Source organism: Lepus europaeus, chromosome 12 (genome assembly GCF_033115175.1).
Source record: "Lepus europaeus isolate LE1 chromosome 12, mLepTim1.pri, whole genome shotgun sequence".
Taxonomy (NCBI): domain Eukaryota; kingdom Metazoa; phylum Chordata; class Mammalia; order Lagomorpha; family Leporidae; genus Lepus; species Lepus europaeus.
In genome coordinates this window covers 57960716-57986446 of record NC_084838.1, presented here as the reverse complement: position 1 = coordinate 57986446, position 25731 = coordinate 57960716, and the positions used below count along the sequence as shown (strand labels likewise).

The 25731-nt window shown below is 33.7% G+C and overlaps 1 protein-coding gene across 10 annotated transcripts in view; it reads left to right on the top strand.

Annotated features, from left to right (window-relative positions):
• LOC133771829 (endophilin-A1) overlaps positions 1-25731 on the top strand; it is a 717118-nt gene that overhangs the window by 201488 nt on the left and 489899 nt on the right. For all 10 annotated transcript variants that reach the window (XM_062208166.1, XM_062208164.1, XM_062208168.1 and 7 more), the window contains 4 exons: positions 7173-7349; positions 9050-9175; positions 19737-19858; positions 21175-21294. In XM_062208166.1, coding sequence (XP_062064150.1) covers positions 7173-7349; positions 9050-9175; positions 19737-19858; positions 21175-21294 — 545 coding nt within the window. The remainder of the gene's footprint in view (positions 1-7172; positions 7350-9049; positions 9176-19736; positions 19859-21174; positions 21295-25731) is intronic.

The following is a 25731-nucleotide window of genomic DNA, read 5'->3' as shown; positions in this document are numbered from 1 at the left end:
AGGCGGGTCACGAGCTTCAGGGAGTAGAAGCACAAGCTCCTCCATATGTTCTTGCTGCATCTTACTATGGCTATGAGTGCAAGATAAGTTCCCCAAAGAACCTAATCGTGTTCTGTAATTACAGCGCGGCTTTCTGCTGGCTAGAAATGAGGGAGAAGCTAAAACACTCCCTCATCAGATAATTTGTAAATTACTTTACATGGCGGATGCCTAACTCAGTTGGTTTTCAACTGCTGAAATTATAAATAATTGTAACAGATGTGGCAATATGGCTGGCCTCCAATAAATGAGGCCCTTGATAATTTGGCCAACCCTTTGACAGGCCAATTTAATAAAATGTGAACAAAATCTTCTTGCTAATAATTTATCATCCTTTTTCCCAATAGAATAAATTTAATTACCCTAGCAGTTAACAAGGTCACACCCAGATGCCAAACTCGGCTACAGTTTTGATAATGCAATCAGGAATTGAGAGGTGATGACAGCGTTGTTGTTTTTTTCATTACCTGGCTTCACATAAACACAGGTGGCGTAGCTTTCTTGTCAGTTTTTAATAATTACAGGCTATTATGGAATGCATAGTTAGCAGATTGAAAACCACACTTTAGTGAATTTGTTTGAGTATGATTGAGGTTTTAATGTATAGAGATGATAATGTATAACAAGCAAATCCCTTGCTTATACCATTAATGAACAAATTTTGATTTTTTACTGGTGACATAAGTGTTAAAGGTTTATAAAACTTATAGTATGTAGTACAATAATGAATTGTACTCCAAAGTCACATATTTAGAGATACCTTAGAGGTAATTACTTGAAACTAGACATTCATTTTGAGACACCACTGGTGAATAAACTTGAAATAATCAGGTTTTCAAATTCTCAAAGAATGAAAGGGTTATAATATCTTTTGGAGAAACCTGAATGTGTTCTATTTTGCTATTTAAGGTAAACAATTTTTTTTTTTAAAAAATCAGTCGTTTCATCCCAGTTTATAAGTCCATCCCAGATTAATTTACTCTTGGGATTGGAATCTATAGTCAATGTGTATGTTATGGAGTCAACACTTTAAAAACTCTTTTGGGACATGTAAGTACCAATACTTTTTGTTGGTTAATGTGATACTTACATGTAACAGGATGTATACTTTGCTCATGTTTGTCCAATTTTTCTAATAAAGATGCTGTTTTCTGCTGGGTTTGAGTAAAAGCCAGAGAAGCATCCATTTATAACCATTCAGTGTTCTATACAGTGTGTGGGAGAAGTTGAAATTATGCAACTATTTACTTTTTTTGTCACTGAGTAACTTAACTGTACCATACAAGTATTTAGATATGGAAGGAAAATCAAATGCTTTTGATTACTTTATACTACTGAATTTTGCTGTAATGTGACATTTGGATGGTGTTTATAAGAGGAAGTTGTAATCACTTTAATTTTACCTAAATGTAGTTAATATGCAATCTCTAAATGCAATAGGAAGACATTTGTACTAAAAGTGAGCAAATGGAAGAAATTAATATATTTGTATTTTTAAAGAGTGCTAGCTGATTTTCTTGATACTAGACATATTACTGTCTTTAGTGGTCTTTCTAAAAGTGTGGTTTAAGATTTAATTGATATCCTAATTCCATTTGTGAACTTTTGTAATAAGATTGTTTTGATTTATGATGTTATGCTAGATTGGTATTAATTTTTCTTTTTCCATTTGTTCCCCAAGATTATATGACTATTATTAAAGCCATCCATTTCAGGTTATGGATGATTCAGCTGACAATATTTGTGTTACAAATTGGCAATATATATTTATGCACTTCTAAAATAAATTTTAAATAAAATACCAAGTTTCTACAAAAATTCAAGCATTTCATGGGAATAAATTAGATGTATGTATGTCATATATAAAGTATATAAGTGTATATAATGCACGTAAAGTATATAATCAAGCACATATGTGGAATTATTATATATTTGTAATACAATATATGTGTACTTCTTTGTACTCTGTCTTCTTCCCAAAAGGATTTGAATTGGTTTTCAGAAAAGAATCATTTTGTCAGTCTTGTTGATTTTATGTATACATGTTAGATATTTTGTATGCACATATAATTTTACACACACATGCATTTGACTTAAATGAATTTTCATTGAAATGTTATTTTAGGGTAAACTATCATTTTACTGAGATATGTCCTTATTAAATATTTTTGATTTTACAGTTATGTCTGCATTGTGTGTTGATAGGTTTAGAATTTATAAATTTTCTGAACAAATGTGTTTATGTATATAAAATGCTTAATTAAAACTAGGTACTTAATACTTCATTCTTAAATGCTGCTTAGTTATTATTTTTAATACAATAGGAAATAAAAATATTAATTAGAACTTACTGATAAAATACTTATTATAACTTATTTAGTTTACAATTCTTTGCAATTATTATAGCTATGAAACATTTTTCTGTTTTTTAGGCAATATTCATTCAGCCTCCACTCTCATAATGCTATAAATGTTGCTTGGATCTAATGCCATCTGACTAGATATTTAGTTTATTTAATTTTGTTTTTACAATTTTTATTTATATTTTGAGAGAGAGAGGGAGAGAGAAAAAGAAGGAGCTCACATTTACTAGTTTATTTCCTAAATGCCTACAATGACTGGGACTAGGCTGAGCTGAAGCTGGGAGTCAATAACTCAATCCATGTTCCCCATGTGGGTGGCAGATAACCAGTTACTTTAGCCATCATTACTGCCTCCCAGGCTCTACATTAGCAGGAAGCTGGAGTCAGGAGCCAGATCCTAGTGTGAAACCCAGGTACTCTGATATGGGATGAGCATTTTATTGCTACACTAAACACCAGGCTAAAGTTGTATAATTTTTAAAATAGTAATGGGCACAACACTGAAAGGCCCACACCTTCTGTTCTATATCTTCTGTAGGTCCTTTTTAATCAAACTTAATGTCAATGTGGAAAAATATCTATTAGTAATAGGTTTTAGAGAGATTATTTACAACTGAGGGCTTCACATACATATTCCACTAATCATTTCTCATCAGAATAACTGGTCTAGTGCCCTGTCATCGTATTCTGAGACTGTAAACTCAAAAGGAGCATGAGTTTTTTTTTAATATTAGAGAAAAAAATTATATAAAATCATAATTATTAGCAAGAAAAAATTAAATTTTCAAAGAGCTTATGATTTTAAGGGTTATAGAATGTTTTAGTATCACACGGTTATTTTCTACACATGTTTGGGACATTCTATATCCACATATTACTGAATGTCATTTTGTGCTCTCTCACTCAATTTTTCATGTATATCTTTGCTTATCAGTTATCAACATAATTAGGATCCTAAGTCAAAAATGTGGTATATTCTTATAGTCTTTGATGCATATTTTAAAATTTCCCTGGAAAATATGTAGCAGATTATACTTCTACCACCATATTTTTAAAGTATAGGATTCATAAACTGGGACAACCAACATTTAAAAATTTGAAAAACTTCCCTTAGAAATCATAAGTTCTTGTGGCCGGCGCAGTGGCGCACCAGGTTAATCCTCCGCCTGCGGCGCCGGCATCCCATATGGGTGCCGGTTCTAGTCCCGGTAGCACCTCTTCCAGTCCAGCTCTCTGCTGTGGCCTTGGAAGGCAGTAGAGGATGGCCCAAGTACTTGGGCCCCTGCACTCGCATGGGAGTCCAGGAGGAAGCACCTGGCTCCTGGCTTTGGATCCGCACAGCGTGCCAGGCCATAACGGACATTTGGAGGGTGAACCAATGGAAGGAAGACCTTTCTCTCTGTCTCTCCCTCTCACTGTCTGTAACTCTACTGTCAAATAAATTTTTAAAAATCTTAAAAAAAGAAATCCCAAGTTCTTGCTACTGTTGAAAAATCAGTAGATCTGGCAGTGGTGAGCCACAATTTGTCTATGAAAACAATTGGCTGGAGTTGAATATCAGCTGCCACAAATGCCTGCTCTATGCCTCCATGGTGAGGCTGAATGTTGTTTGACCTGTCATTTCACTTTTACTTTAAAAAAAAAAAAAAAGTGATTGTTGGGTCTGATGCTGTGGTTTAGCGTGTAAAGCCAGCGTGACGCTGGCATCTATATGGGCACTAGTTCCTGTACATGCTGTTCCACTTCTGATCCAGTTCCCTGTTAATACACCTGAAAAGCAACAGCACATGGCACAAGTGCTGGGGCCCCTGCATCCATGTGAAGTTCCTGGCTCCTAGCTTCAACCTGACCCAGCCCTGGCCATTGTGACCATCTGTGGAATGAACCAGCACTTGGAAGATCTCTCTCTCTTTCTCTTTCCTGCTTTTGCCTCCCTCTCTCTAACTCTGCCTTTCAAATATATAATTTTTTTTTAAAAAAGTGGTTGTAGTAAGAGAAATGTGAAATGCTCATTGTGAATATATCTCTAGAAAAAGTAATAAAGGGTGAGAGACAGATGAGAAGGAGTGGCACAGTTTAAGAAAAGGAGCATGTTGAGATTTTGTGGCTGTGAAGAAAATTTATACATGGTTTAGTAAGTATTCAAAGTGTCTTTGTTGAATGAATTCAAAAGCTGTTATTTTAGCATAAAGCAAACAGAGCCTACATGATTTATTTACACTATCTTCTTGGCACCTATGTATATTTGAGTTATAACTACCCTCATGGTATTTTAATTTTTAGTTCTGTTACTGTTTATTGAGAAATATTGCAGAAATTCTGCCTAAATAGCTTTATTGTCAGAAGTAATACATCATTAATATTAGTAGAAATACTTTTATAAATAAGTCTGGTGTGATTTTAGTGACAGTATCCACCACTGGAGCATTTTAAATATCTTCTTTAATATCTACATTATCTGTCACTGCAACATCTTGATGGAATTTTTTTAAAAAATTGGTAGCTATAGCAGTATAATACTTTGATGATTTAGAAAATTCATTTATCAAAGAATACTGTATTGCTTCTTAGAAATACTAATACATTAAAATTATGCTTTTCCTAATTTATAAGTTTTTGTTTGACCTTGAACAAAGCATTCAAAATTTGTTTTGCAAATGAGGAATATTAATATATCCCGCATAATTTTATTAAAGGAAAATTGGATAAGAGCACACAGTAACTGAAGATTGTTTAGGTTGTTAGACCCACCAGAGGAAAAAATCATAAACTTCATATTTTCAGTTATAAAATAGGAAAAAATAAAATCCCTTCAATGATTTAAATGGGACGGAAAGAATAGGGGAAATCATGTAGACTTACTAGAAGAAAAATATGTAAAATATTTTAATATTTTTAAAAACTCATTTCAGAGGCAGAGAGAGAGAGAGAAAGAAGGAGAGGGAGACAGAAGAAGAAGCTCTTATCTGCTGGTTCATTCTCCAAATGCCTACAACTGCCAGAGATAGGCAAAGGCTAAAGTCAGAAGTTAGGAACATAAAGTGGGTCACTCATATGAGTGACAGGAACCCAGTTAATTGAACTATCACTGCTACTTACCAGGGTATATGTTGACAAGAGGCTGAAGTCAGGATCCATAGCTGGGAATTGAAAACAACTATTCTGATACAGGATGCAGGTGTCTTAATTGCTAGGAAAAATGCTCATTCCTAAAATAATTTAATGTTCAAAACAAGGTAATAGAATAATTATAATGAAAATAGAAAATAAAAAACTCTGAGGAAAACACTTGGTAGTAGTATATAGAATAAATGTTGGAAAATAATTGATATAAATATGAGGAAAATATAGTATCAAAGTATAAATCAAAGATGACTTCTTCATCATCACAACTTTAAGTTAGAGTTAGGAAACGTTTTCCTAGCCCACAAAAAAAGAAAAAGTAGTCAAAATAGAAAAAGAGGTGGTATTTCCCATTGATTCAGAGTTAACATATCTTTTGTTATAAATATATTTTCTCATAGTTGTTAGGGATTATCATTAATGAAGAATGGGATTCTCAATCAGTGTAAATGAAAATATTTTCAGGAGTACTGGATCCATCTTGGCAATAGTCACATAAGATTTAACATTCACTTGTTGGCAAATCGACAAAAACTTTTCACTGTGATTTAATAGTTTTCTTTCTTGTAAATGTAGTGATTGTTTTGAAATAGTATACATACATAGGTTTTGATGGTCTCAAACATATCTAATTGGGAACATTAGTAGAATTTTGCAGGATGCAAGTTTTTTTTTGTTTTGTTTTTAATTTTTGATAGGCAGAGTGGACAGTGAGAGAGAGAGACAGAGAGAAAGGTCTTCCTTTTTTGCCGTTGGTTCACCCTCCAATGGCTGCCAAGGCTGGTGCGCTGCGGCCAGCGCATTGTGCTGATCCGAAGCCAGGAGCCAGGTGCTTCTCCTGGTCTCCCATGGGGTGCAGGGCCCAAGCACTTGGGCCATCCTCCACTGCACTCCCGGGCCATAACAGAGAGCTGGCCTGGAACAGGGGCAACTGGGACAGAATCCGGTGCCCCGACCAGGACTAGAACCTGGTGTGCCGGCGCCGCAAGGCAGAGGATTAGCTTATTGAGCCATGAATGCAAGTTTTATTAAGCAGGTTTCCTACAAAGTTAACTTTTTTTGTGATTTTTGTTGTTAAAATGTGAGGCTTACCATTATCAGCTTATCTGACACATGCATAAATTTCAAAAGGGAATGCTATGAAGAATATTAACTTTTAAAAGAATCACAGTTCTTTTAGGACTCATTATTAAGTTATGATACATTAAATGCTAATTGGACCTGTACGTTATTGGTCTCCTTTTTTTCAGGCTTGTATTCTGTGCTGTTTTATGACTTGAATATCAGATGGTGGATTTTTTTGAGAAAATACATGTGTCTGTAATTATAAACTTGAAAAAACTAATAAATAGATGAATAATATATATCATTCAGCCATCATTTAATTTTTTTCTATACGTCAAAATTACAGTATTATTTATAAAAATATTTACATTTACTCATGCTTAACTTTTCAAAACAATAACTTTACATTGGAATGAGAAGATTTAGTAATGGTAGTATTTGGCTTATTGTTAAAATTAAATTTTCTTTCTCCAAGTACCTATGATTTATATAATATATATATGTGTGTGTGTGTTTACATATATTTATAAATATTATAAGATACAAACATACATATACACTTACATATATACTTTTTAATAGGCATCTCAGCAGCCATCTTTATCAAGTTTAGAAACATTAATGGTCTCACAGAAGTCTGAAATCGAGTATTTACAGAAGAAACTGGAAGTAGCAAATGCAAAACTTTCAGAGGACAGAACTACTAACAAGGGTTTCTCAGAGAAGAGCACCATGTCAAGTGCTGAAGGAATGCATAAGGTAGAGACATTTTGTCATTTTGTGAATTTGTAAGGATGAGCCTGGCAAGGCAAGAGGTAAAGTTCCAAAACAAACAGCAGCCTTTATTCTCTGCTTATATTTCAGGAATTTTTAACAGCATTGTGTGTCAAATACTGAATAAGATACCTCTTAAGAATGGGGAATTTTCCCTTTTTAAAGACTTGAATAAAAATATAACTAAATTCATTAACTGAATATATGCTTAGTAGTATAATTGTTTTGATAGCAAGTTAATATTCTTATAGTAATTTTCATAAGTATGCTTCATTTATCTGACATTTATGTGAATAAAACTTCATTTTAAAATAGTACTAGTCATTTATTCAACTTTCTAATGAAAAGAAAAATAAATGTTTTTGTTTCATTCAGGTATAACACAGTACTGTCCTTCTGGAATATAAATTATTAAGTGGATTTTAACATTAACTTATGCATTTGTACAGATTTAAAGGGGTAACAGAAAATAAGCAGATTTTGCATAGCATATTTATCATTTAATGATGGTTCAACTTTTCATTTTTGTAGTATTCATTACATAGTTCTGTTACACTGCAAAAGATTGTATAGAATGTTGACAAGTACAAAATAGTATGGAGTTGAGACAGTTTTCTCACACTTGTTACTTCAACCACAGAAGTAGCACATCTGCTTTTTGTAAGCAGAAATTCACATGTTTAAGATAATTGTTTTTGGTTCTTTTTTTTCTGTGAGTAAAATAAACTATCTTAATAAAGGAAGCATTTAAGATTAAAACCATTTGTATGCGGCACTCTTACTCATTCTCTATAAATAATGTTCATAAGAATGAGTTGTATTTATTTATTTATTAAAACATAACTGTGCTGTGCATTTTGTGCCATTTCAAAGTAGTTTCACAAGCTTTATTTAAATTAAACATCCCTAAATTTGAGAAGTAACATTATGGGGCCCACTTTGGTATTTGCTGGATAAGTAAAGTTTTAAAATGTACTGCTTTGATGTTTCACTGCTTTAATAAAGACTCTGAGAAAAGGAGATGGGTATTCTGCAGAAAAGTTCCTTTCTTTTCTGTAAGGACAGGCCGTAAGGATGAACACGGTGTTGCCCAGCTTAATAGTTGCTCTCACATATTCCTTCTCCAGATTGGTATATGGAGCTGTACATAATACAAACATACATTCTTGTCTCTAGTTAGCCACATTATAGTTAATGACCATATGGTCATTATGGTATAAGATCTACTGTCTGTTGTATTTATATTCCTCAAGCATATTGTTCCTTCAACTTCACAGTGTGTTAAACTATTTCAAAGGGAAAAAAATCCTTTCCCTCTTGTTTCTGGTTGTCCTATCAAGTGTAACCTTGGACCCTTATAGAGCAATTAGACCAGCCTCTATCCCCTCCTTTGTAATGAGGTTTCTTGCATTTCTGAGTCTATAACCCTTTAGTCTTCCCTAATGGGACATCATTATTCTGAAAGAAACAATGTAAATGTAAATGAATATTCTCATTAACGAGTCACAGAGAAACCTTTAGCGGTAGCACTGTGGTAATTCCGCTTGTTATTTCTCTGGTATTCCATGCAGGATTTTTTTTATAATTCATTATTAGTATTCAAAATTACTTGTTCTTTAATTTTGCATGGCTTTCATAATCCACTGTTCCAACTAGTTCAACCATGTCCTTGTTTTATTCTCCAGGAACCACCTGTGAAACGTTCAAGGTCTTTGTCCCCAAAGAACTCTATTACAGACTCAGAGGAGCTAAGGAAGCTGAGAAAAGCTGAAAGAAAGATTGAAAACTTAGAGAAGGCACTGCAACTAAAGGTGAACATTAAATCATTTCTTTTCTAGTAAGCATGCAAAGATGAAAATATACCAGAGTAAACATACATTTCACAAATTACTGCTTGTCATTTTTCTTTCCTGAATCCAATCACCTGTATAAAAGCATGCAATCAGTTGGTCTTGTTTTAAGATTTCTACAGATCAAAAAATAATTAAAAAATTTGCTACTTGAAAATCAAGTGATTATTTGCTATTCCAAATTATTTGGGAATATTTTGATATGAAATTAGGAAAATTTTTTATGGTTTCCTAGAAGCAAAAAAATAAAAAACTATAGCAAGTAGAAAGAGAATTTCTTGTTATTCTTCATATATGATAAACATTAAAAGTGATTATATTAACCTAGCTCAGATCATATAGAATTATAATTTATATAAAAATTATATAATCAAAATGGCAAAAGAGATTTTTGTCCATTTTACCTGATTTTATGTCAGAACATTTGACATTGGAATGAGCATTCTATAACTCATGTAAAAGAAGCATGTAACTAAAAGGCCTGTCTTTGAGAGCTTATATTCTTTAATATGTATATTGTAAATTCTGTTTCTCAGAGGAAGTTGTTCATGCATATTAAAACAATCTTAGGTGATTATATTGAAGACTATTTTTTGTGTGACTTTAATATGACAAACTTCTTGTTCCTCATTCACAGCTACCCTAATTCCTGCTTATTTGCAGTTTTGTCAAAAATTGATTATCAAATAGTCCTATGATATTCTATGATGAATCTAATGCTTACAAACATGATTGCAATCCAGTACATTTAAATCTTAGATTCTTTGTCATATAGAATACTGTTAGGTAGAGAAAGGTTTGACATAGATTATATGTGTTTTAGAACAAAATATGGTTAGAGATATAGTTAACTGTAAGCCATAATTAATATTACCTGTATTCACACTAAACACATTATGTGTTAATTTATCATTATTCGGAGTTTAACATTTCTAAAACAAAAGGAAATTATCAATTGTTGGTTCTATAAAAAATAAAATGATTAGATGAGCACAACTAACATTTAACATACTTGAAGATTATAAGAAATGTAGGTGAACACATGCGTTATTTGTTCATTCATGTGTTTACTCAATAGCAACTTACTGAGCATTGAAAGTACTCAAGCATCATTATTAGTCAGCTGTTCTAAAGGAGACATGGTGAGTTGCTGTCCTTCAAAACCATTTCTCTTTTGTCATGAGCTAGTCAGATAGGATAAAAGATTGCAAATCAGGTTTCTTGATGGGGTTTGTCCCTGCCTTGTAACTGAATGTCAAGTTTTTTTTGTTTTGTTTTTGTTTTTTTTTCCCCAAAATTGTGCTCAAAAACCCCAGTACCACCAGCCCCTCTGAGCTTTGCCTCTCCTGGAGCACCCCTTCATGCCACTCTGGCTGGAGGTCCTCTGACTCTAATAAATCTTGCTTTTAACCCTTTAAAAAATTAAAGAGGATGGTAAATAATTCCTTAGGATCTAGTATATTAAGTGTAACTGTGGGTGTAAGCACAGAATCTTACAGGCATTTTTATTTTTAAAAATATTTATTTGAAAAGCAGACAAAATGAGCCAGAGATCTCCCATCTGCTGTTCACTAACCAAATGCCTGCACCAGCTGGGGCTGAGCCAGGCCAAACCAGGTGCTAAGAACTCAATGTAGAGCTCCCTCGTACATGGCAGTATCTCAACTATTTGAGTCATCACCTGCTGCCTTTTTTTTTTTTTTTTTGACAGGCAGAGTGGACAGTGAGAGAGACAAAGGTCTTCCTTTTCCATTGGTTCACCCCACAATGGCTGCTGCAGCTGGCACACCGCACTGATCCGAAGCCAGGAGCCAGGTGCTTCCTCCTGGTCTCCCATGCGGGTGCAGGGCCCAAGCACTTGGGCCATCCTGGGAGTGCACAGCACTCCCAGGCCACAGCAGAGAGTTGGCCTGGAAGAGGGGCAACCGGGACAGAATCTGGCGCCCGGACTGGGACTAGAACCTGGGGTGCCGGCGCCGCAGGCAGAGGATTAGCCTATTGAGCCACAGCACCGGCCACTTGCTGCCTTCTAAGGTGCACATTAGCAGGAAGCTAGAATCAGGAGTGGAATTGGGACTCAAACCCAGGCACTCTGATGTAGGCTTCCAGAGTGATTTTCCAGAGTGATGTCTTAACTGGTTTCCAGAGTGATGTCTTAACTGTTGCCCCAGATGGCATCCCATAATGGGCATTTTTATTTAGAAAGCTAGTCTATCCAGGTGAGTGTTTTGGCACAGTGGTTTGAGCCACCTCTTGGTATTCCTGCATCCCGTATCAGAGGCCAGTTTGAGTCCTTGCTACTCTGTTCCATTCCAGCTTCCTCTGAATTTATCTTGGGAGGCAGCAGACGCTGGCTTATGTGGTTGGGCTCCTGTGACCCATGTGGGAGACCCAGCTGGAGTTTGAAGCTCCTGGGTTCTGCCTGGCCCAATCTTGGCTGTTATAGACATTTGGGGAGTGAGCCAGCAGATGGAAGGTCTCTCCTCTCTCTTGCTGTCATTCTGACTTTCAAAAAAATGAATACCTCAATTTATACAACAATCCATTCTATCATCTTCCTTCTCTTGCATAATTCTTAAAATTTGCATATTTGACTTTCTATCCTTTATTAGCCTGGGTTCTGTAGAAAAATAGAATATACAAGGGAATTTCAATAAGCCCATTGTAAAATAGAATTAAATGGTCACTTAGTTTTGGTACAAAAAAATTAGAAATGCATACATAGTTTTTTTTTTGTAATATATACTTTCCTTGAAATTTTATGAAGTACCCTAATATAATATATAAATATCCTAACATATAATACAAATAGATATTTATATATTTACTTCTAGTTATACATGGAAATATAATATAGCTACATATAATTCCAGACTACATATAAAGAGTTGTAATCTATAGTCACTAAGCTAGAGATACAGAGGAGCCAATTGAATAGTTGCAGTCTGAACCAAAAGGCTGTAGAACCCAAGAACTGATGGTGTAAGTTCAAGTCCAAGTCCAACTATGAGTGCAAAGTCAAAATACTGCTGATGTCCCAGCTCAAAGACAATCAGGCACAGAGATGGAAATCTTTCATACTCAGCCTATATTTTATTCAGGCTTTCATCTGATTGGAAGAAGCCCTACTGCATTGGGGAGGATAATAATCTTTGCTCAGTCTACCAGTTAAAATATTAATTTCATTCAGAAACACCTAGAAAGAATATTTAACAAGTATCCGTATAATCTGACAGATAAAATTAACCATCACATATCCCATTTTTTGCTTGGTCTGTCTTTGAAAGTCCCTTATTTTTGACAAGAAGTAGTATCACCATTCAAACACATTTAGGAGCTATGCTCTTCTCTCTCACCTCTTAAGTGTCTTGTCTCAAAATGAATCTCATTCCTTATTCCTGACAACAGCTATTATACGATAAGATCCCCAAGTTCATTCACAAAGTAAAATTCTTTTTGGGGAACTACCATTGTGGTGCAGTGGGTTAAGCCACCACTTGGCAATGTTGGCACCCTGTGTTAGAGCACTGGTTCAAGTTCTATCTGCTTGGCTTCAGTTATAGCTCTCTGATAAAAAGCATGGGAAGGCAAAGAAAGATGGCCTAAGTACTTGGGCCCTTGCCATCCACATTGGAGACCTTGATGGAGTGCCAGGCTCCTGGCTTTGGCCTGGCCCAACCTCAGCCATTGCAGCCATTTGGGGAGTGAAACAACAAAGTGTAGATCTTTTTATCAGTATCTCTTTCTCTGTTTCTGTCAGTTTCCTGTTCAAATAAATAAAATCATGAAAAATTATTTTTTCACATTTCTTTTTAATTTATAGTTATTTTATCTTTCATTTATAGTTATTCATTATATTTTAAGTAAAATACTAATAATGAATTTCAAATTTAATGTATTTTACATATTTGCAAGATGAGGATAAATGGGGGCATTTTTTTACCTTGTATTTTATAATTTAGTAGGATTTCTTATTTTAGAAGAACTAGATAGTTAAATGAAAAAAGCACAATAATCAATAACATTTAGCAAAATAGGTAGGTAAACAAACCCTGAATAATAAAGCAATTCCAAGGAGAATGATTGAGCCTGAATCCTTTTTAATTTATAATTTAATATTATTCATTCTTCATTCCCCATTTTTATGCTATAATATTAATATTGCTGTTACTCAAGTTCATGAAAGTACAAAATAATGTAGTAATTAATCATGTATTTGTATTAGTATCATAGGACTGTTTTAAAAATGTATGGCACAAACTGAGTAGCTTAGAATGGCAGGCATTTATTGAATCAAAGTTATGGTGGTAAAAAAGTTCAAAATTAGAGTCAGCAAAATTGGTTCTTATTGAGAAGTATGAAGGAGAGTGTTTTGTGCCTTTCTTGAAGTTTCTGACAGCCTCACAGATTTCTCGGTTAATAGATTGTATTCTTCACATTGTCTTTCCTCTATGCATGTTTCTCCCTCATATCTAAATTTCCCTTTTTATAAGGATATTTTATAAGGATATGACTATACTGGATTATTGCTTGCTCTACTGACTACATTTTAACTTGATTACCTGGCAATCTCCAAATAAAATCACATTCTTTGGTAGTAAGGGGTTAGGATTACAAAATACTCTTTTCTTGATGGGGTGGGGCACTTTTCAACAGATAACAAGTGTCTTGTTTTTAAAATAAATTTGTTGATATAGTGTTCCTTTTGCAGACCATTGGTCACTAATACATTTTGAATTTTTGTCATGGCTTTTGGTGTTCTGTGGACTACTGTTCTTTCAGAAGCTAATAAGAGCATGTTAGACAAAGATGTTCTATGCTCAAATAATTGTTGTAACAATGGATTAAAAGATTATTTTTGTGAGCCTTTAATATATTAATGTGTGCTGCAAATCTATAGAAATGAAGACACATTTTTTTTCCCAGATTTATTTGGTTATATTATACCTATTGATATTTTTCAAAAGACTGTTGTTCAATGTAAGGACCTATGGGAAATGCTGAAATGAAGACAAAAGACATGCTGCATGACAACATAGGTAGCTTTAGGGACTCCAGAAGATTACCAAGGGGATCTGAAAGATAAAGAGGCAAGTAAATTTCACCAATAAACCGTGGGCTATATCTGTCTACACTATGATGCACTGAGATGATGTTCTTTATTTATATCAGCAGTAAGGTGTGCATATTAACTTACTCTAACACTAGTTAGGACTTTTGTGTAGATATTTAGACATTATTGTGCTCAGCTTACTTTTGTTGCTAGCTGTAGTTTCAAGATGGCTGACCAACGCTTTTATATTAAAGTTATAGAAACTATTATAATTATAAACTATTTTTATAAAAATCACACAAATGATCCTGACTTCATGAATGTAGTGCTGTAACAACTTATAAAATAGCATTTGGAAACCAGTGTATCAGACCTTTGTGAAATCCTACTATCCTTGAGATCACTAATGCCATGAATCCCTGCTTTCATGACTTTCATGCATTTGGTGACTTGATTTTATTAGTACTTCTCATTATCATTTAATACCAATATGTTCTTTGAATACACTTTGTGTCATTTACTTCTTAATTCTGTGATATACATGAACTTTATATGTAAATATCCATAATGGGATCCTTACATTCTTGTTAAAATTTTATTTATTTACATGCTCTCATCCCCTGAAGATGGAACCACTGCTTTAAGAATAGTATCTTTGCTATTAGTTCACCCTATCTCATCAAGGAACTTTTGACTAAACCAAAAATTAAATCATTTCTACTCTTAGGAACTCAGAAAGAGCACTGCAGGTATCTTTGAGGATAGTCAGTTAATAGAACATTCTTATTTGTTTCTTTTTGTTTTTTTTAGTCAGACTTGTATACAGAATTTAGAACTTCTAGCTAGCTAGTTTAATTTGCAAAATCCATAGTAGGCACTCAGTAAATATTTTATTGAATAAATAATGAATAAATCTCATTCCATGGAATACTTTTATGAATATCCTCTTAGAAAAATATAGTGATTTGTGATATAAAATGTATTATTCATTCCTTGCCTTTGTTTTATTAAGATGTTTGGTGATCTTTGTAAGATCTTTGGTGATTCTATTTCCCAAATAAGGTGCTGTTGGTTTGACTAGATTATTGATTCGCTGTTAGGTGTCATATGAGACTTAGAATCACTACCCAAATATACATTTGCTAGAAGGCATATAAAAAGGGTATTTTCCTTATTATTTTGAGATATGCACCTTTTAGCAAATTACTTCAGCTGGTATCTCTACTAGCCACATTAAAATAGAGAAATATTTTTCTTTGAACTTTCCTCCTAATATGTACTTTTAAAATAAAATTTAGTGTGCATTTCTGAAATAGACAAAGGAATAATTCATGTGACTAATTTAACATCTGAATCACATTTTAATAACTGTATTCTGAAGAAAAAGCATGAATGAAACAGCATTTTTAAAAAATTAATATTATATATTATATCTATTAAGTGGTTTATAAGTCTAGTTTCATTTTAATAGTTTATATATTCATAATTTTATTATAATTATGTAAACACTCAGATATAATAAAGTAAGAAGCAAGTAAAGTCACACCAGAAAGGCTCATCTGTAAGACTATTTTCCTATTATTACTACTTAATGGAAAGAGACACTGATAAGAATTATTATAGAAAAACTTAAACTTGATAATATTGAACATTTTACAGTGAATCAGAAACTATAGCATCCAGTGCTTTGATTAATTAGTATGCCTAGTGCAGAGCTTGGGACATGATGAGTGATTTATAGAATTTAGGAGTTATCTATTGGGTCTTAATCTTGGTTTTAATAACGTAGTTTCTATTTGAGAATTAAGGAAGACATTGGGAATATATTCTATGATTAATGGTAGTTGTTAAAAATGCTAAAATTGTGTCGCACCGTGGCTCAATAGGCTAATGCTCTGCCTGTGGCACCGGCACATTGGGTTCTAGTCCTGGTCAGGGCGCCGGATTCTGTCCCGGTGGCTCCTCTTCCAGTCAGCTCTCTGCTGTGGCCCAGGAGTGCAGTGGAGGATGGCCCAAGTCCTTGGGCCCTGCACCAGCAAGGGAGACCAGGAGAAGCACCTGGCTCCTGGCTTCGGATCAGCGTGGTGCACCAGCCACAGCATGCCGGCCGCAGTAGCCATTGGGAGATGAACCAACGGAAAAGGAAGACCTTTCTCTCTGTCTCACTGTCTAACTCTGCCTGTCAAAAAAAAAAATCCTAAAATAGTAAAAGTACTAATAAAAATAAATATCCCATTAATTCAATGGAATCATTTTGAAATTACTAAGAAAAAAAGTTAAATGTCCTATTGTATTAATTTTTACTTCTTAGTCCATCTTTTTACTTAAGAATTTTTAATGATTCTAGCACAGAACTATAATGATTCCTGAAACATTGAGCTTATATTTGACAATTTTAAAGAAATTCATTACAAGTGTGATGAGGGATGAGCCTGGCTTCAATGAAGAATAATTTTCAGATAGCTATTGTTGAACTCTTATATAAAGTATTCATTTTTAGTTTAACTGTAAGTTTATTTTGAAATTATGTCTGGCCATGAATCTCTTCTAATATGATCTTTAAATATCTTATAATTATTTTATTAAAAATTTTCTAATATATTCTGTTATAATTCTCTGTGAGCGCTTTAGTCTTTTTTTTTTCTTTTTGTGAGGCAATAAGCTCCCCATCTAATGGTTCACACCCAAAATGGCCACATTGGCTTGGGAATGTAGGAGTAGACCAGGAAGAAGCTAGGACTTAGGAACTTAATCCAGGTCTGCCATTTGTGTTGCAGAACCCGATTATGTTAGCCATTCTTCCTGCTTCCAGCATTTGCATTAACAGGAAACTGGAACTAGGAACCACAGCTGAGTGTCAGAATTAAGAATTACAATATATGATGTGGGCCTTTTAACTAGTAGGCCAAACACTTGCTCCTTAAGTGATCCCAATAAACATAATTAACTTGTTTATCTATGAAAAGATACCAACATTATTAATTATTAATCTTCTATTTGATTAATTTATTTCACATACTTATTATTAGAAATTTTGTAGTTCAAAGAAAGGAAGTGATACATTGATTGATTACCAAATTTAGTATGAAAATTCAAGTTTGCATTTAAATTATTCTTTGTGTCTTAAAAGATATAAATGGTCTGAATTTTGAAAATGGAGAAACTGAAACACACTGAAGTAGCTATGTCAAAGTCAAATTTAGCAACTTGGAGCAACAAGCTTTGAACTGTTGTCAACATTTAGTATCCTGTATATGAAGCACATCTGATTCTGCAGTTGTACTGGACAAAATCTAAAATAGTACCCTAATTTGTTTACTTTTATTTCATAAACAAAACTATGCTATTTTTTTTTGAAAAAAAGAATTATTTATCTGAAAGAGTTACAGAGAGAGAGAAAGAGACAGAGAGAGAGGAGAGAGAGAGAGTGAGAATGAGTGAGATGAGCAGGCTAAAGCCAGAAGCTAGGAGCTTCATCTGGAACTCCTACAAGGGTGGCAGGGGCCCAAATACTTAAACCATCTCCATTGCCTTTCCCAGGCCATTAACAGGGAGCTGGATTGTAAGGGAAGCAGTGGGACTTGAACCAACATGCTTATGGGATGCCAGCATCACAGGCGCCACTTTGCCCTCTATGCCACAACACTGGCCCCTAAATTGTGCCACTTTTAAAGCAAGTTTGCAATAACTGTAATTTATATATCGTCTAACATTTTGCAGAATAAAATTTATTCTGAATATCTCTGTCAAATGACAACATTCTACACTTTTTTAAATCAAGTACCTGCATCTCCAAATGGCACATAGAATGCTTCTTGCTATATAGAAGATTCAAATATTTCCTAAGAATTACTTAATAAATGTGTCCTAGGGCTGGCGCCATGGGGCAGTAAGTTAATCCTCTGCCTGTGGCACTGGCATCCCCTATGGGCACCAATTCTAGTCCCAGATGCTCTTCTTCCAATCCAGCTCTCTGCTATGGCCTGGGAAAGCAGTAGAAGATGGCCCAAGTGCTTGGGCCCCTGCACCCACATGGGAGACTGGGAAGATGCACCTGGCTCCTGGCTTCGGATCAGCACATCTCTGGCCATTGTGGCTATTGCGTAGTGAACCAATGGAAGGATGACCTTTCTGTCTGTCTCTCCCTCTCGCTGTCTGTAACTCTGCCTCTCAAATAAATAAATAAAATCTTTTAAAAAAATGTCCTACTATAATATATTTAAAATAGAATGACAAAATAATCATTCTCCTGAGACACATAGAAATGTAGTAAAATAATCAAACTCTATGAGCTATCATTTTGTTGTCTAATTGAGAGGTAAGAGGTCAAACATTGAATTTGGCTCCTGTCAGAGCATCACTGTTAGTGTCTGGGAAGAAGAGAGGTAAAGAAGCTACCTTTTGTTTTGTGCTTCTTTAGGGGAGACACAGTGCCAGGGCCTCTGCCTTTGTTAATTATTCAATTTAATCACTATAATTTAAACCTATGTTTTCTTTTCCATATTTTGTGGGAAGAGAAATTGAATTTAAATAATGTTCTTAAGATTATGCAGCTAACAGGAGAAACCTTTAAGAATAGAATTCAGATCTTTTTCATGCCTACTTATGTGACTATAGTTTTAGAGTTCTTGGTCCTCAACCAGAAAAGATACAAATTCATTCAAATAGACATATGAATAGAGGTACACGAATATTTGAAATTCTTATGTGAAAAAAAATCTCAAGACATTATATGTTTTACCTGAGAAATATGGTTTTTAAGTAATATGAATATATTTTTGAGTAATAAGAATTGGAACTTCGCAAGTTTGTTTCATGCTTATACCTAATGAAAATTTATCACATATATTATATATTTATAAGTCGGTTACTGTAATTGTTTAATGTAGAATTTGAGAACAACAAAGTAGTGGCTATTTTGTGATTTCTTCAACAGTAGTAAGCTTTGCTCTCCTAGTTTTTCATGGTGGAACCCAGAAAGGTTAAACTGAGCTACTTCCAACATAGGTTCTATCTTATATCCTTCCTCCTCTGTGACCTTTGTACTTTATTACACATTAATCCTAAATGCATGGGCTAAGGAATGATATTTTCACTTCAAAAAAAATCATGCTTTGTGTGTGAAAAATTTTTGTGTTGAAATAGATACAAATATTCAAAATATTTTAAATAGGCTTGTGAAAAATTATATGCATGTTAAGAACAAAAAAGAAATGAAACCAATTACATAGTAAAATTGTGAATTACGTAAGCAGTTTTAAAAAAAAAGTACAGTGAGAGGGCTGAATTTATTAAGGGAACCTATTCTGTGATATGAAGTATTCTCTTTGTTCTTCTGCTTAAATATTAAAAAACCATTCATGTTTACATGCTATCTTCTTTTAAATTTCATATTTAGATGTTTAGCTTTCTATTTGAAACATTATATCATACTTTCTTCAAACTTACTTGCTATTTTGTGTTCTACAGAGCCAAGAAAATGATGAGCTAAGAGATGCCCATGAAAAACGCAAGGAAAGGCTACAGATGTTACAGACCAACTACAGAGCAGTAAAAGAGCAATTAAAACAGTGGGAGGAAGGCAGTGGCATGTGAGTTACCTAGCTCATAAAGACATTTCTCTAAATATTAAATGGAATGGAGTAGCATATATAGGTATTTTAATGGCTTTTGTTTGGTTTTAAAGAAATTATTTAGTAGTCAAATCTTTGTTCTGAATATTTAAATGAAGAATATGACAAATGAAACAGAGAAATATACTAGCCATAGCTATAGATTTTCCTATCATTTTCAACAATCCTTAGCAATAGGTGATTATGAATTATTGAGTAGGTTTTGCATATCAATAGAATTGCTGAAGTTTATAATTTAAAGCAAAGTAGTTAATATCCATATGATTTATATACTGCTTTTAAATAAATAAGATACTGTTAAAATATTTTTAACTGTAAAGGTACTTAAATTTTAATGGAAGATAGAAATATGAAATTTATACTTATAGTTAACTATCATAAAACTGTTTCAACCTAGTATGCAGTTTGAAGATCTTTACTATCCATCAGTTTGTTCTCCGGCTTATCTGAATGAATTGGCGGTCTCAGTTCAATTGCTCTGAACAGGTGTTCAGATCTTGGTTAGTCGTAAGTGGCTCCCCTGTTAACAGTATCAACAAAGGGCAAAGGACTGAATGAGTACAGAAAATCTACTACCCTCTCATCTTTTGAGATGGATCCTTTAGGGCAGTGTTGATGATACACATTGGTCTGTTCTGTAGAGAAATACTGTTTCTAAATTGGCCAGCACAGCACTTTTGAAAAATAAGAATGTACAGAAAATGAAAATGTAAGGGGCATATAGCATCACTTAAGCATAATTGTCACATCTAATTTTTTCTTTTGATGAATGGAAAGTATGTCATATTGCTTGTCAGTAAAGTGGTGATGAAGCAATTTGTCCTAGATTTAGCCAGTAACCACTACAGGAGTGCAATCTACTTTCTGACAAATTCACTGCTAATAGTTTGTTTTCAGATCAGGTGTCTATACTATAGTCAGATTGCTTAGCAGAAAATTCTAGATGAGTTGATTTGCCTATAGTCTTGGAGACTAGGACAGTTCTAGAGTGTATGTTTTATTACCACTAAACAAAAATGAGTGAGAGAAATAGACCTAAGAATATTATGTGTCTGCCTAAAGTTTGCTCTCCATAGCAGCAGTTTAGTGTTAGGAAATTATGATACAGGATTTTAATTTCTACATGCTTTGGTTTTAGGAAATTTAATTAATAGTGAACTTGGATTAAAATTTTGGTTATTAGGTATTTTTAAGTTTTAAGGAATGTGTAAATTACTTTTTTGTTGCATGTATATAACATGTTAATGAGAAAAGAAACTTCATTTTAAAAATAGGGATGAAATCAGAAAAATGAAGAGAGCAGATCCCCAACAACTTCGACAAGAAGATTCTGATGCTGTATGGAATGAACTGGCATATTTCAAAAGGGAGAACCAAGAACTAATGATTCAAAAGTGAGTTTTTTTACAACAACATAGACTTAGATGAACATTTGGGAAGAAATTTTTGTGGCTTCACACTCATTAAAGAAATACACTATAACATTAGAAAATGAAGTAATCTTTTACTTTTCCAATAAAAGCCATGAAAAAAGACTACCTTTAAAAATGTGTGTGTGTGTGTGTGTTTTATGCAATAACAAGTTGCACATTTGCTAGCTCTAACAGAAACTGTATAATATGATCTAGGGATTGTGTTAATTAACGTGGCTCTCATCTGTTGGAGGTGTCGCTCTTCATTAGCCTGTATTTTAGACACTGCCGTGCTTCATTTTTGGAATGAGGTGGAGAGGGGATAACCTAGCCAGCCATCCTTGTTTGATCTCCTAGATACATACGCAATGCAGAATGCCTGAGCTCTCTTGGTTCCCTGCCCTGTCCTGCTAATCCCAGCTGAGCTCATTATGGTGTAGCCTTGCTGCTACTCTTGGAGCCAGAGCTGTCCAAGCTAATTACTGGTAGCAGCAGAACTGCCTGTTAAGGGTCTGGTGTGGATCTGCTAACATGGTCCTTGGTAGTGACCTGCAAAAGACACAGGGGAATTGCTTTCTTTCTTGCTGTGCACTGACTGTCCTTTGGGCTTAATGCTGATCCCTTCACATAGGTCTTTTAGCTGCCCTAAGTATAAAACTTGATGAAGGATACTCATATTTTAGAAAACATACAGTTTGCTTGCTTGATCTTATAATTCACAAGCTATTATATTCAGCCTGGCAAAAAGAAAGAACACTTTTTTTTTGAGACAAAGAGGAGTTATACCAATATAATTAGCCTCTTCTGCTACTTAACTATTTGTTCATTTAGAGTTAATTTTTGATAGACTATACACTTTAAAAAAATGAATATCTTTATTGAATTTAGCATAATGTGGCATGATATAATTAAATTGAATTGTCTTTAGCTAGAAATCACAAGCTTCTTTTATATATAAAATTATGACATGTAATTTTTATTATTATATTTTCCGTGTAATATTAAATTTCTGAAGAAATGACCATGTTATATTTAAACATATATGGGCACTTACCTGTGAAAGTATAGAATATTCTAATAGTGCCAAATATTTGAAACTGATAATAAAGTCTGTTATCTGGAAAATTATTTTATAGAGTACATAGATTTGTCTTAGAAATATTTACTGGTAATTTTACTAGCTTACATAAATGTAATTCAGAAGCCATGTGTTCACCTATATATATGAAGTGTATTTTTAGTTTATTCAAAGAATTGTATTCCATCTATCATCACAATCAATTTTAAAACATTTTCGTCACCTCACTCTCTTAAACCCACATAACTTAACTATCACCACCCCAGTCATCCCATCTACCATTTCCAGCCCTAGGCAACTACGGTTCTGCTTACTGTGTTTTATCAATTTGCTTATTTGGACCATTTTATATAAATGGGTTCATACAATATGTGTTCCTTGTGACTAGATGCTTTCAGTTAGCATCATGTTTCTAAGATTCATCCATATTGTAGCATCTATCAACACTTGCTCTGATAATCTTTTATGACCTTCTCTCTCCACAAAAGGAAAGTTATTTTTGTAGAAATTCTAGTGGGTGAGATATCTAATGTAAGTAGCTGAGAAATCTAATTTATTTCAAGAGAATTCAGGCACATATGAGCTATAAGTAATATACATTCTTTAATGAAAGAAAAAGTAATGAGGTTTTTTTAAAAGAAAGTTTCAGAACTCAGAATTCTGATCTCTCAGCAGTATTTGTATATTACAAAAAGGTCTTCAAATTAAATGCTGAGTCACTGTTAAAGTATGGAACATTTTCCCCTGACATCAGTTTAAATTAACTAATGTGATAGCTGTTTGTAAAATAGTTATTTTTTGGATCAGCTTTAGCTTACTAAAATGTAATGAAATTTGATTTCAAACAGAATGCTGAAGAATTGAGTAAAGCTTAAATTATGTAGTAAAAGTTTCTTGGATGGTTATTTTGAGAAACATTTATTCAATAAACAAATGTGTCTGAGTTACTGCTGTGTGACAGGTGCTCTGCTTGGTGAATTTTTAAATGAGAACATCAGACAAAACTTCTGCTCTCCAGTAGCTTACATGGAAGCACATTCAGTGTTAAATTTTCTTAATGAAATGTGATCTTAAGAATGAAACTAATGTCAGAAAGTATCATAAATATAAAACATGACTTAAAAAAGTCAATCATTGAAGTTTGTTAATAAGGATAGAAATTTTTAATTTTGTTTTTGTAAATTTATATATAGCACATTGACTTTTTTAGTGTGTACTTTTACAAGTTATAACGTGTGTGTGTGTGTGTGTATTTGAGTAACTACCACCATAGCTCAAAATAGTTATATCATCTCAAATAATTTCCTTGTTCTGCTCCCATGTAGTTAAATACTCTCACTGCCCTTCAACACTTGATAACCACTTACTTGTTCTCCTGTCTAGGGCTTTGCCTTTTACTGAATGTAGTTTGCACAAAGTCACACAGCCTGTAACTTTTTGAGGCTGGCTTCTTTCACTCAGCATAATGGTTTTCAAATTCATTCAAGTTGGTTCATCCAGCTTCTTCCTTTTTCTTGCTAAATATCATTCAATTGTATGGCTGATTAACTGTTAATCTAACTGATGAAGGAACAAGTCTTTTCTGATTTTTTTTTGTTGCAATTATGATTGGAGTTTCTATATACAGGTTTTTATGTGATCATATTTTTATTCATTCTTTATGTTAAATACCTAGGAGTTGTATTACTGGGTCATATGATCAGTATGTGTATAATGGAATAAAAAACCGAGAATGGTTTTCCAGAGTAGCAATACTATTTGCATTTTCACATATTCTGGAGAGTCCAGTTGCTCTGTATATTTGTCAGGACTGGGTGTTACCAATCTTTTAAAAACCACTCCAAAAGCAGTGTGTTGGTATCCAATTGGGATTTTCATTTTCATTTCTCAAATTGCTAATGACATTGATTGTCTTTTTTAACATTTATTTTTTATTTTTTTGAAAGGCAAAATGACAGAAAGACACAAAGAGAGAAACCTTCCATCTGCAGGTTAATTCCTCAGTGACCTAAGTCAGGAACCAAGAATTGCATCCAGGTCTCCCATATGGGAGAGATAATAGCAGTCCCCTCAAATTGTTTTCTGTTGTTAAGCTTTATGAATTCTTTATCCATGCTGAATATAAGTCCTTAGTGAAATATGTGGTTTAAAAATAGTTTCTGCCATCCTGTAGATTATCTTCTTGGTCTCTTGATTTTTAAAAACATGTTAGTTTATTTTTATCTACCTGAAAGCGTGACAGAGAGAGATGAGAGATCTTCTACCTGCTGTTGATCTCTCTAAATGCCCACAACATCCAGGGTTGGCTGGATCAGGCCAAACCCAGGAGCCCAGAACTCCATCTGTGTCTTCTATGTGTATACTTCAGCAATTGTCTGCTGCCTCCCAGGACGCATTAACAGGAAATCAGATCAGAAGCAGAACAGCTGGAACTTGACTTGCACTCTGATATGGGAAGACTGTCCCAAGCAGCAGCTTAAGCCACTAATCCACTTTACCACAATGCCTGTCCATTAACATTGTTTGTTTGTTTGTTTTGGTATTCTTTTTCTTTAGTTTTGATGCAATCATATTATCAGTTTTAACCTCTTTTATGCATCATGACTTGATGGCATATCTAGACTTTTTTCATCACAAGCATCTTATCTCATATTTTCAAATTATAAAATGTTTAAACATTTTATATTTAGCTCTACGATCCATTTTGAGCTGCTTTTTTGTATGAGGTGTGAGTTTAAGTTAAAGTACATTTTTTTCAAATATATGTTGTATCAATATCATTTTTGAAAAGGCTATGCTTTCTTCAATAAATTATATTTGTAACTGTCCAATATCAATTAATTATATTTCTATGAGTCTATTTTGGGACCCTTTTATTTCATCAATGTACATTCCTAAGCTTTCATGAAGCTCACACTGTCTTGATTAGTATAGGTTTCTTTTCTTTTTTTTTTTTTAAACTCTTATTTAATGAATATAAATTTCCAGAGTACAGCTTAAGGATTACAATGGCTTCCCCCCCACAAACTTCCCTCCCACCTGCAACCCTCCCCTTTCCCGCTCCCTCTCCCTTTCCATTCACATCAAGATTCATTTTCAATTCTCTTTATATATAGAAGATCAGTTCAGTATATATTAAGTAAAGATTTCAACAGTTTGCCCCCACATAGCAACACAAAGTGAAAAATACTGTTGGAGTACTAGTTATAGCATTCAATCACAATGTACAGCACATTAAGGACAGAGATCCTACATGATATTTTTTAAAAATTGATTAATTTTCTATGCAATTTCCAATTTAAAACCAAGTTTTTTTTTTCATTTTCAATTATCTTTATATA